This window comes from Podarcis bocagei, assembly GCF_964188305.1.
Source record: "Podarcis bocagei genome assembly, chromosome: 1".
Classification (NCBI taxonomy): Eukaryota; Metazoa; Chordata; class Lepidosauria; order Squamata; family Lacertidae; genus Podarcis; species Podarcis bocagei.
Window position 1 is genome coordinate 81,812,181 of NC_138125.1, and position 12,708 is coordinate 81,824,888.

Here is a 12,708-nt window from a genome sequence, read left to right on the forward strand (position 1 = left end):
GATCAGCTCACACAAAGCACATACATGCTAAATTAACTAGGAGTGGAGATAGGAGAAACATTTTTAGAGCAGTTGGGTTAGTTTGGAAATGCCCTCACTGCTCTCAGCCCCATCTCTCTCCTCTCCAAGGTCAAGCACTTTATATAAAAAAAAACTAGTTCTGCTAGTTTGCAGCAGAAGCCAACGGCATATAGTGTTAAGCGGACAGCACCCATGACAACACCAAAACCAAAACCAAACCCAAACCCCAGAGCAGCATTATGCTTCTTCTTTTAAAGTTTCCTTTCTTCTTTTAATGAATACATCAAAGATTAATGGATAAACATACATGTATGGTGCTTTGGAAATTAGAAAAACGGGGAGAGTCCAGATGACACACAGAGGAGGGAAGGGACAAAACTGAGAACTAAGACAGCACTTGATGTTGTAAGTTTACCCACCAGCCATTTCAGTAGCAAAGCCAGGAGACACTGGACTCGTCCTTTGGCGGAGGAACCTGACCATGTGATCTGCTGTGAAACCTGTTTTAATAAAGCACCCACCTTCCACTTCAGTGTCACCCTTTAGTTACCCTGGAGTCTATACATGATGCCCAGCACTTCCTTTGCCCTGTAACAGTGGTGTAAAAATCAGTCCTACTGGGTAAAGTGCCCCACTCCAACTGAAGTGAGAGGCTGCTGCATTGCTTTCACAGAATGGATAGCTGTTCCAGAATGAATGACTATGAAGCTGCTTTATTTAATATACCTTAAGAATATACGGCCCTAGCTCTGAATCTCCCAGGAGTTGCAGCTATATGGGTTTTAAACTGACCCACTTGTTAAGCAGTTGGACACATTGAGATATGGTCTTGTGTTCACCCTCCCCACTTCTTTCAGCCAGCCAAAGATTCAGATAACAGAGGTAAATTGTTCTTGAAGTGTCTGCCTTTGATCTGCAGACTTAATCTGTTGCAGAGGAGAAGAGAGCACTTATTCGTGTGTGTGTGTGCAGTGAGTGTGTGGAGCTTACAATTTTTTCATCTGCCAGGTTTGAACTCTCTCACCACTTATTGCTAACTATGGATAGAATTCTTAATTTGGAACTGAATCTAAGACTGTGCACATATTACAGGCTTAAAACACAGCTAGGGTGCTATTTTTCCTCAATTAAGATTGGAGCCAGTTCCGGGGGGCGGGGGCGGGCACAGAATACATGGAATACTTCATAAGAGAGGTACAGGAGAGATTTGGATTGTGGCTAATATCGTGTGTCCACTGTTTCTCAAACCACAGGTGGGAGCACACTGGATGCAGAGCAAAAGGGAGTATGTACACAGCCAAAAATCTCTGCTCAGCATATACTTGAGTAAATTACTGTTTTTCAAGCTTCAGTTCCCCCATCTGCAACAAGGCCACAGTAAGAACCTACCCTTTAGGACTGTTGTGAGGGCAAAGCAACAACAGAGCTAAAATTGGGACAGATTATAATTGCTTCCAGGCATTGCCACATTACGATAAGTGTTGAACTGTGTGAAAAGTGGTTGCTATGCTGTACATCCCTCTCTTTCATATTCCTTTTAAGACTTCTAGAGCTACTTGTGCTTTAATGCAAAAAGAGTTCTTCTGTGTTGGGAGTACAAGGACAGGAGCCAAGGGTTCTTACATATGGAATCACCCCCGGATGTTTTATTTATTTATTATGCACTTCGAAAGGCAAGCTATGCCTCTTTAGAGGTAACTTGTACTGAAATCAACACAGCTTAGTTTTTAAATGATGTGTTGGATCAGGATGTAGAAGCATTACATAATTTATACATTTGTAAGGCTAACAAACAATAGCAGCACTAGCAAAAGCCAAGCCCTTTTCCCTCTTGGGGAGGAGTCATTGGTAGATTCAGATAATTAACCCTGGATGAATCTCCTGCTAGGGTTCTCCTCGTTGTTTCAAGGGAGACTTGAGGCAGCACAAAACTAGACTTCTTCTGATCTCAGCTGTTAAATGAAGCAGGTGTAAACATTCAGATGCCACTACTGCCCCTCTCCTTGTAGCAGCTACTATGCCACCATGCATGCTATCACTTTGGAAAATAAAATGTCAGGTGTTAGGAAGTACTGAAGAAGAGGCCACCAATCATAAATTTTAGAATTGGGGATGGGTGTCATGGTCATCTCCGGCTGAAAAAAAAGCCCTGCATACTACACACATTACAGATGTTTGGGATGAGGGTGCGTTGGCTAAAAGCAAGTGGCTTGTCTAAGGTCACCTAATGAGTTTGAGGCAAATAATAATAATTTTAATATTAATAATAATAATAATTTATTATTTATACCCCGCCCATCTGGCTGGGCTTCCCCAGCCACCCTGGGCGGCTTCCAAAAGAATATTAAAATACTATGATACATCAAACATTAAAAGCTTCCCTAAACAGGGCTGCCTTCAGATGTCTTTTAAAAGTCTGGTAGTTGTTGTTCTCTTTGACATCTGGTGGGAGGGCGTTCCACAGGGAGGGCGCCACTACCGAGAAGGCCTTCTGCCTGGTTCCCTGTAACTTGGCTTCTCGCAGTGAGGGAACCGCCAGAAGGCCCTCGGTGCTGGACCTCAGTGATTAGATTTAACTGCAGAGTCTACAATGTAGACTTCTTCGGTCTGCAATGCTACCCCAGCTCTCATATCTGTGTGTACACACAGCCCTGCAATCCATCCGTTATGAGGAACTTGGGTGCAGATGTCTCCACAGCCAGTTTCAGTTCAGTCTTGTACATTGTGGTCCCCATTGTCCCAGTCAATTGGACACTTACAGCAGCTTGCCCAAGACAGTACTCAGATGCATTGTCAAATGTGTTGGCAGGGGGAACCCTAGAGCTAACAGAACATGGATGTTGTGGGTCAGAGGGGCTGAGATGTACATAGGAGAAATACAAATCTGTGTTATACCTGCCTCTGGCTACAGCAGACATTTTTATGAGCATTCCAGCAACCATAATGATGCATATCTGTATGTAGTTCTCTCCCTCCCTATCCTATTCTGCTGCTTTTTTATCATGTATGGTGTCTGACTAAAAAGGAAGTATGAATTATGTACAGCTGTCACTCTTCCTCTGTCTGGAATGCATCCCACCATTGCCCCTCCTAGTGTCTCCAGCTCAGAAACAGGCTGAAGCGGTTCTCAACAAGCTCGAGTGGTTGACTTTGCAAGCAAACAGCGCTTGGACCTTCACCTGACATACCCTCTTATAGCCTCCAATGCCTTAACCACCACCGCAATCCAGAAACTGCCCACCGGCAGGCCTACATTTGAACTCCTGAATGCATGAAAAGGGAGCTTTGGAATGTTGCACATGGGTGGAGAGAGGTACGCAAAAGCAAGAGGTAGGGGCCCCTCTGTCACTTGCCCACAGTTTACAATACCATTGCAGGCCACCATCGCAGAAAAAAAGCAGTTTTCTTCCCAAGTTAAAATTTGTAACATTTAGTGAATTGTATAATAACTCGAAAGCTGCCAATGGAACCTCCACTCACAAAGGTGGTTGTTGCCATGGGGAAAGTGAGGTGGTGTCACTTTTTGCTCAGGCTATTTCCAATGGAAAAAAAATTGGCACCAATGGGAGATTTTTTTTCTTATTATAAAAAAGTCAAAGGGGTTGCTGTGTTAAGTCTCTTGCAGTGAAAACAAATACTGGTAATCTTGAGGCACCTTAAAGATGAGTAACATTTGTAATGGCTTTTGTAGACTTAAGCTTGCATCTTCAGATGCATTTAATGAAGTGGCCTTGGGTCAGTGGAAGCCTCTGCCACAACCACAAGACTCTCTGATTGTTTTTCATTGGGCATGGAATGCTGTTGGACGGGGCTGGGGGACAGGATGGGAAAGCCCGTTGGTGGGGAATTAAGTCAAGTATTTCAAGGAGCATGGCTGCCTGCCTAGAACACTGAAGGAGGAGCACTCCATACTGCAACATTTTGTTCTAGGTCCAAAACATTTTCCAGCCATTTAATGGTGCCCACTAAATCCTCGTGGAATGCCTCAAGGAAAGAAACGATGTGTTGGAAATACATTGTTTTGTTACACTGAAAAGAGGGAGGAAAATGAGATCATATGAAAATGAAATGCAATATATACAGACTGTGAGAACTGCATTAAAATTTTAAATAAGGCATAGGCAAACTCGGCTCTCCAGGACCAGTGGTCAGGGATGATGGGAATTGTAGTCTCAAAACAACTCGAGGACCGAGTTTGCCTACGCCTGATTTAAATGAATCTAAAATAACAACAGTGACAATTCAACAAGTAGTGTTAATGATATACAAACATGCTCGCATTGGTAAGTCAATTATCCACCTACATGTGTTAAGACTACGTTCAGGACACAGATGATAGAAATGAATTTCTGGGTGTTATGCACACCAAATTGGTTATATTTCTCAGTTTTAAAAAACCCAGAAGTTTGGCTATGTGTTCATTCTGCAGGGCTTCCAAACATTTTTAAAAACCCAATAATAAAGCAAAAGCTTCATATAAAAGGGCATGGCTTTGATGTGAAAACAAGGAGCTGTTTGCCACTTATTATCTGGTTTTTTTTAAAAAAAACTGACTAGAGGTGTGCTTTTGTACAGGCATTGCAAGGCAAGGGAGCATTCAGTCTATAAAGGCTAAGGGAAGACGGCAACAAAGCCAATCAGCCCAAGAAGCAGACACTTGAAAAAAGAAGTAGCAGACTCAGAATAATGATCGCTATGACCAGGGCGAGGCCCCGCTGTTGCAGGAGGAGAGGCGGCAGCACGCACATGAGACAGCACACAATGAAAAGAGTCACAGCAGGAGGGACGATCATAATCTGTCCTAAAAGCAATTTTTAAAAAGGGACTGCCAATTTTATTTTGCCATTGCAAAGATCTGAAGATTGCTGAGGAAAGACTTATGTGGTAAAAATGTAAGTGCCTATTATTAACTTTTATATATTCCACATCTCTAAAATTGTGCTAGATTATGACGTAACCAGAGGCATATGTGCTGAAGAAGAAAAACGCCACCATGAATAACAAGGTGCCATATTTGAACAAAGGGAGAAGGCCAGGAGAGTTCACTTCCCTTTGTCCATATGAGCCCCCTAGGGTAGCTTTTTGCCAACCTTCTGTCCTCCGTATGGTGTTCGGACCACAACTCCCATCATCCCCAGCCGGCACAGCTGGGAGTTGGAGTCCGACAAAATCTGGAGGGCGCCAGATTGGCACAGGCTGCCCTAGGATGAGGCATGTTTTGGCCATTGTTATTCAGTAGCTTCTTGCCTGTGAAATTTGATAGGCATGGCCGGGAGAGCTGGCAGGATGTTCCAGCTCTGATTACAGTCATGCCTCTTCTACTGCACCTCTCATCGTCTCCCCTGCAGCTGCTTCTACCCCACTTTGCTCAGCCCCTTCTCCTGTCTCTATCACTGTTGCCACCACCGCCAGGCTTCAAGGTTTCTACAGATGCATACAACATCTGCTCTCACTTCCCTAGGGCAGGCACACCATGGTTAGGCTGTGCTTCTCCCTAAATAGATTGGATCAGCTCTAGAGAGTGCCAGTGCCACCTTCTACCTGAAGGAGGGGAAGAGATAGGAAAGGGCAGAGGAGGGGAGGGGAGAGAAACCACCCCCAGTGACCCCACATCTTCTGCACAAGAATCAGGGCACCTCAACTCCATCACTGATGAGAGGAGGGAAGAGGATGTTTTGCAGGACTTCAGCTTTCCATTCTGGGTATGGTAAAATTTGGAATAGCTCATTCAGACCTGTAGGATCGGTGTAACTGAGGGCACATCTGCGCTCAAGTTACAAAGATCCTATAGATCTGGATGAGACACTTCAAATTTCACCATACCCAAATTGGATGTCCAAGAGCACTTCAGTTTACTGTGTCCACAAGAAATGCATATGCACCCTGTACCTTGTTTTAAGGTACTTCTGTTTGATGCTGTTGTTTCTCAAACCTACTCCACACTGATTGGGGTCCTTAAGCTGTCCCTAATTTGTTTCTAGCCAAGGTGTGAGCACCTTTTAATGTGAACACACCCTTACAGCACAAGTTTAACCAGGTTTACTCAGAAGGAAGTCCCAATGATTTGAATGGGATTCACCTGCAGGTGTGTATGCTCTGAATGGTGGCTTTCCTTCTCTTGGATATAAGACCACATCACACGGTAAAGCATGTGCATCATTAAAGCTGTGGAAAGCAAGTTTTTAGAAGCCACAGCACAATATTCCAACCACTAGGAAGTTACATTGTTGACCTAAATTAACTCCCCACCACACAAAATAAAGCTGCTCCTATTGGATTTCTGCCTGTTCTATAGCTCTTAAAGACACACCACTCTGTCAGGCTCAGGGCAGTGACTAAAAGCACATGTAGAAGAAGCCTTGTCTGGATGCAGGAACCAGTGTCTGCCACCTTGAATATCTATTTTAGGTCCAACAGAATCCTAACAAAGGGAGGGTGGAATGGAGGACTTTAGCAGTATAATTCCCCAAACTCAAAATCGAAGTGTTTCATGCCTTCATTGAATTAACAAGGTTTCAAACCTGTTTAGGATCCATGGGTTGCACTGAGACATGTAGGATTGTGGGAATACAGGCAGGAACTGGGATCTCCTTTCAGGTAGGCCCATCCTTCTCCTGTCAGCCCAAAGGACAGCATTGCATAGGACAGGACAGACATACCAGTGCAGGGTGTGGGACTAGACTCCACAATTAGAACTAGAGTGACAGATGAAAGGGTGGGTGCAGTCATCAAGAAAGTGAGCTCCAGGTGTGTCCAAGAGCTTCCTACCCTCTGGTGTTCTATCATTAATCTCAGTGTAGTTCAAAGGCTATATGGTAACACCATCCAGTGCTGTTGATCTGCCACTATTCAGCAATCTCATATTGCAGAGATAGTAATCTCTGAGTTTTGCAGAGATAGTTAAGCAGGTTAGCTGCTAATTGAGCCTTTGATTCCAGGAACTGTTCTTGTTCCCATTTCACGGGATGTCAAACAATGACAAGACTGAAACTAGCTCATGAGGGAGAAACCATTGAGACCAGCACCAAATGTAACCCAAGGTCTTAACTGAACACTTCTATCCCGCTCTTCACTGCAGCACTGCCAAGGCTGGAGAACAGTAAACGGTGCCTTTGACTTTACATACGGGATCCACCATCACACCCTGACAAAGCAGGGGTGGCTAACCTGTGACCCTCCAGGCATTGCTGGACTCTAACCCCATCAGCATGGCCAAAGGTCAGGGGTAATGGGAATTGTAGTCCAGCAACACCTGGAAGGCAACAGGTTCTCCAGGTGTATACAATGCCCCTGCCCCTGCGTAGATGCACTACTGAGAAGTTAAATTATTACTATTGGTGCACATGATTCTACTCTGCACAATTTAATCCTCACAACATTCCCTATGAGTTAGATTAGGCTAAGAGAGAGTGATTTGCCTTAAGCTGCCCAGTGAGCTTTATGACTGAGTGGAGGTTTAAACTCTGGCCTCCCGGTTGCATTTAGCTGCATTTTGACATAGGCAATGAATGAACTGAGAATTATTTCCAACTGGTAAAATACACCAAGGCCGTTGAGGCAGAATCACAAGAAACGTAAGGAAGAAAATCCCAAACTAAGACCCTGATGTTGGGAAAGATTGAGGGCACAAGGAGAAAGGGATGACAGAGGACGAGATGATTGGACAGTGTCCTCAAAGCTACCAGCATGAGTTTGACCAAACTGTGGGAAGCAGTGGAAGACAGGAGTGCCTGGCGTGCTCTGGTTCATGGGGTCATGAAGAGTTGGACACGACTGAACGACTAAACAACAAACTCTCAGGTTCTTGTGAGAAACTTTCTACCTCTATTGTTTAGCCAGCACCTGAAAGAGGAAACAGTCTGACTCTGAAAGCAAAGGAAACTTTGTACCGTACTGGAACCCTGCCCTGGCGTTTGTGGCAGGGCGTTTACATGAATGGAATACGTCAACCTGATAGGGGGTCATAAATTACAAGTGACCTCTCCTAATCTCTGGATTGCAATCTAGGTCTCCAAATGCAGCGGTGAAAAACAAGCAGTGGGAGCAGAACTAAAATATGTCCAACTTCCATGTAAAGAGACCCACTTGGTTCCTTCCAAAACACTTTTGTGGGTGTGGCAGAGGAGAGCCTAGTAATTAAATGCAGCATAATTGTCACTGGTGCCATCAAGGAAACTGGAAGGATTTCAAGACTATAATTCTACTGAAGAGAGGTGACATCTCCCCATCTCCAGCAGAAGCCTTCTGTTAACTACTCGAGTAGCAGGCATTACAGCAGCGCAAGCGTCTTCAGTTTAGTGGTGCTGTGGGTGGTGAAAACTGCATCAGATGAATTTTTGCCTGTCACACAGCTGTTGTAGATGCAGCACCTTTCTCAGGATGACTCAGGAAATGCAGAGTGTGAACCCTACTGTTGAAAGACGCTTGCTCCATCTCTCCTCTAACTCAGTGTGAGGAAATGGATAGTTATCAGTAGAGCATGGAAAGCTCAAGTTCAAATCCATATCCTGCTCAGCCATCAAGCTCACTGGAGCTGCCAGTGAGCTACTCCTATGCACCTGGGTGTAAATCCCACAACATTGAGGACTCACCCACAACTTCCCTTTGTCCCATAATAACTGAGTAGCTAGGACAGAGTGGCAAATAAAACCCACAGTGTTAACATTTAAGCAATCCCTCCTGCTTCCTCAACATAGCGCTAGGTTTTGATTGGAGCTGAGGAACCAGTGGCTCCCTAGATGCTACTGGACTCCAGCTGCCATCATTCCTGATCATTGGTCATGCTGACTGGGGCAGATGGGAGTTGGGAATCTGCTGGGCCACAGATTCCCTAGCCCTGCTGTACATAAATTGTGTGGATGGGAGAATTAAAGAAGGTGCACCTACTATTGTCCCTGACAGTATTATGCCCTAAGGGGCAGCTTGGGAGAGGTGAGGGTGGTTTATTCCCTCAGGTTAAGCCAATTATTTAAGTGAGACAATTGTCCACAGAACCAGGGTTGCTTCCTTGTGTGGTGCAGTGGTTAGAGTGTTGGACGAGGACCTGGGAGGCTAGAGTTCAAATCCCCACTCAGCCATGAAGCTCACTGTGTAACCATAGGCCAGTCACTCTCTCTCAGCCTAACCTACCCCACAGGGTTGTTGCGAGGTAAAATGGGGAAGAGGAGAACCACACCACACACCTTGAAATCCTTGGCTGGAATATAAATGTAAAATAAACAACATAAAAGCTGCAAAGTAGTAGTCCAAACTAGGTTGGTAAGGTTAGCATAATGTTACCATAGGCACAGTGGCTCCAGGAAGAATTATTGTTTTGCAGACAGCAGCAGGAGGCAAAGAACCAGTAGAAATTACTTGCATAATAAACAGCTGGAGAAACCGAGAGCAGTTTAAGTGCAAGGTATGGGGGATATTTGACCGAATCTCATGTTTGATTAAATCTATGAGGCAAGGCAAATTGCTGGAGAGGAGAATTCTTCTGCTATCTCACTTAGTCATTCTCAGTTGTGACTAACCTTTGTCTGGCCTGCGTATCTTGTGTGTGACCCAGACTAAACCTTTGAGAAGGTCCACACCACCTTCCCAGAGAGGAAGCTGTCTTGGTAACACAGCCCTATTATTATCATAAAAACTATTGGCGACAGTTTCTCCTTCTGTCTACGATAGTTAGCATATAAACCTACCACACTGGCTGGCTGACTAAGCCCACAACCACCCCAACAAGGGCATATTCCTGGTTGAAGCATCTGAATCAACAACACAGCTGGGCTAACTCCTCCACTGCACTTTTTTGCCCGGTGCCATTTTATCACACGGTTTGATTAATGCAGCTGCACCGCCAGAGTTAGAAGAGTTCGCACAACAAACAGGAGAGAGGGTTAGGAGTGGCGAGCTTTGAGCTGGGAGGCCCTGAAGTTCCCATCTCACCTCACCCTTGAACTCCCCAGGGGTGGCCTCCACCAAGCAACTGTTTTCTCATTCTAATGAGAGTAGCAAGGCTGACTTACCTCGCCAGAACACTGCAACAATTTCCTAGATAATGGGTGGCATCCAACTAACTTTTACTCACAGCAGACCTACTGGAATCAATGAGCCTGAGTCACGTGCATTCATTTCTGTGGGTCTACTCTGAGTCAAACGTAGTTCAATACAGACCCTTCACAATTCCCACGCAATCGACCCAAAGGTTTCTCTCTACCACCTGACGCCCCTCTGCAGCGAACAACCTGCGCCCAGTTTCATTTCTCCCCTCGCCTACCTTTCAGCTCCGCGTAGTCCAGCATCGCTCCGTTGGTCCTGGGGGTCGAGTGGCTCTTCTGCAACATCCTCATGCGGACCTGCTCCTGCACCCGAGCGCTCTTGAACCCCTCGGCGGCGTCGGGGGCCTCGCTCTTCCTGTCCAGCTGCTTGTCCGAGGGCAGCGCCAAGGAGCACACACCATCCTCCGGCTGCAGAGCCGACAAGAAGAAGTTATTCTCCTGCATGCTGGCTGCTGGGCCAGGCGCGCACGTGAAAAACAGCCCGGCTCTTCCTCCGGGTCAACCCGCCCCTTCCCCGCGCCTGCCAGGAACTCTGTGTGGGCTGAGGGGAAGTTCCTCGCGAGGGCTTGGAGCAGCCCTTCCGCTCCTCCTGCGCCCTCTTCTCTGCGCCCAAATGGCGCTTTGACGCGCCAGGTAAGTTGCGCGCTTATTCACAGGTGAGTCTGTCGGGCCCTCCCTCTGACTTCCTTAGTTAGTCTACCAAAAAAAACCAAAAAGTTTCTTCATTCAGGGAGCGCGCCCGCGCGCCCACGCATGCACCCTCCTCCACGCCATCCCCGGTCTTCTTGCAAGCGTCGTTTGGTTTCCTGGGACTTTCCTTCTCTGCGCTGCTGGTGACACACCTACGTGATTCCACCCCTCTCTCTCCCTAGCAACTGAGATCAGCCGGGAGGCAGAGCAGCAGGTCGGCCGCTTCCACCTTAAGCAGGTGAGGCGTTGGGCAAAGCGGTGCCTTTAAGGTGGAATTCCAAAGATGCACGAACTGGCCTGGCCTTGGCCCTGCCCTGCCCCACACCTCGCCCTCAGCTGTGTAAACTGGCAAAAGCGGTTATGGGTGCGGTGCCTCCAGGGTTCTTGAAGGGTGTGCGTTTGTGTGCCTAGAGATAGAGGGCTGTAGGCCGTGGTGCCATCCCGCTCTCCTCTCTTTTTGTTACACCTTCTCCATTCCGCGAAAACAGAGCTCCCCCGGTTCTGGCAGAGCCCCGTGTCAACAAAAGTGCAGCAAAACAAGGAACGAACACGCCTCGGCCGAACCCAGCTTTGTTCCCTCCCAGCTTGTGAAGTAACTTAACAGCCTGTACATTCCAAACACTGAGCTGCTGCCTTGGGAGCTGAGCGGGAGAAGGGATAGAGGCAGGCCAAAGTCCAGGAGTTCAATCCAGGCTCCTCCTCCTGCTCACCCAGAGTCCCAGGAGGCACCTCTAGAGCACTCAGAGTGTGAGGCTCAGCTACACAGGCGCATTCTGTGCCATGGCTGCAACCAGGGAGAGACAGTGGGTGAGCAAGTCATGCCAGCTGTGGCCTTTCCTCCCCCGTCATTTTCTTCACCAGAGTATATAGGTAGCTGCCTTATACAGAGTCAGACCACTGGTCCATCTAGCTCAGTATTGTCTACACTGACTGGCAGCAGCTCTCCAGGGTTTTGGGCAAGTCTTCCCAGTCCTACCTGGAGATCAAAACTAGGACCTTCTTTGTATAAGGCAGATGCTGTACCACTGAGCTTCGACCCTTCCCCAAGTATCTCCTGGATGTTACAAGCAACAGACATTGCTGATTGGCTGGAAGGAATGTGGGAGGGGTTCCCCATTCACCACTCAGGGTCATAGATCACTGCTGAATCATACAGTTCCAGGGCTGCTCGCCCTACTATTAGCCAGGGTGTGGCACCTGCTTCAGGCAGCTAATTTAAGGTGTCGTCAAATGGCAGCAAATAGCCAGTTCCTTAAATTATTACTATTATAATATTTTTACTCTCAGGGAGAGGCATTTGGTGATTTTATGTCTCAGGTGCAAAAACAATGTAGTTAGTCTTGGACGCTGTGTGCCTTTGCGAGGAGACACCATTTGCTGCAAAATACATTTGGACTAGCCTTGTAGACTGCAATACTAATGAAGGGGGAAGAGCCATTTCCTTGCTTCTTAGGAGGGTATACAGCACTTGCTCAGTGTTGGAAGACTCTGGGGCGAAGCAAGTGTAGAGAGAAACAACACCATTGCGGCAGAAATGGTCTTCTACGATGGGCAGAATCCTAAAACTGCACACACACTGCTGTCATCACCATTCCACTGTGGCCTTGCCATCTGCCAAATCCCAGCATGTCCTTCATACAGATCCATGTACCCTTCCATAACCACCCCATAATGGGTTCTTGATTCCTGTTCTTCCTACCATTAGGTTGCTACTTCTTGCCCTACAACTCCAAGCTCACTAGACTCTTTCCTTATCCCTCTACTACTGTTGGTGAGATTCTTTTTCTGTTACTGGACCTCTTCACCCTGTCTACCACCTGTATAGCATTATGTCTGTTCCTTTCTACTTTAACGGGATAGCAAGTGAAACAGATGCAGACTGTGCTCACAAGGGAAAGTCTTATCCATTCCTCAAAACTGTTGAAGCCTTAAGAAAAAAGATGCCCAACTCTTTAAA

General features: G+C 46.6%; 1 protein-coding gene and 1 long non-coding RNA gene across 6 annotated transcripts in view; one reads left to right on the forward strand and one right to left on the reverse strand.

Annotated features, from left to right (window-relative positions):
- Positions 1-12,708, reverse strand: part of PKP3 (plakophilin 3) — a 72,205-nt gene that overhangs the window by 31,585 nt on the left and 27,912 nt on the right. The window contains exon 2 of one of the 2 annotated variants that reach the window (XM_081212271.1): positions 10,280-10,469. The exons of the other annotated variant lie outside the window; for it this stretch is intronic. Within the exon in view, the coding sequence (XP_081068397.1) occupies positions 10,280-10,469 (190 nt within the window). The remainder of the gene's footprint in view (positions 1-10,279; positions 10,470-12,708) is intronic. 2 annotated transcript variants of the gene reach the window in all.
- Positions 10,502-12,708, forward strand: part of LOC308597141 — a 61,137-nt gene continuing 58,930 nt past the window's right edge. For 3 of the 4 annotated variants that reach the window (XR_014012849.1, XR_014012850.1, XR_014012852.1), the window contains exon 1: positions 10,502-10,694. This is a non-coding gene — a long non-coding RNA (uncharacterized lncRNA). Of the gene's footprint in view, positions 10,718-12,708 lie in introns of all 4 variants that reach the window. The other variant, XR_014012851.1, reaches the window with a different exon arrangement.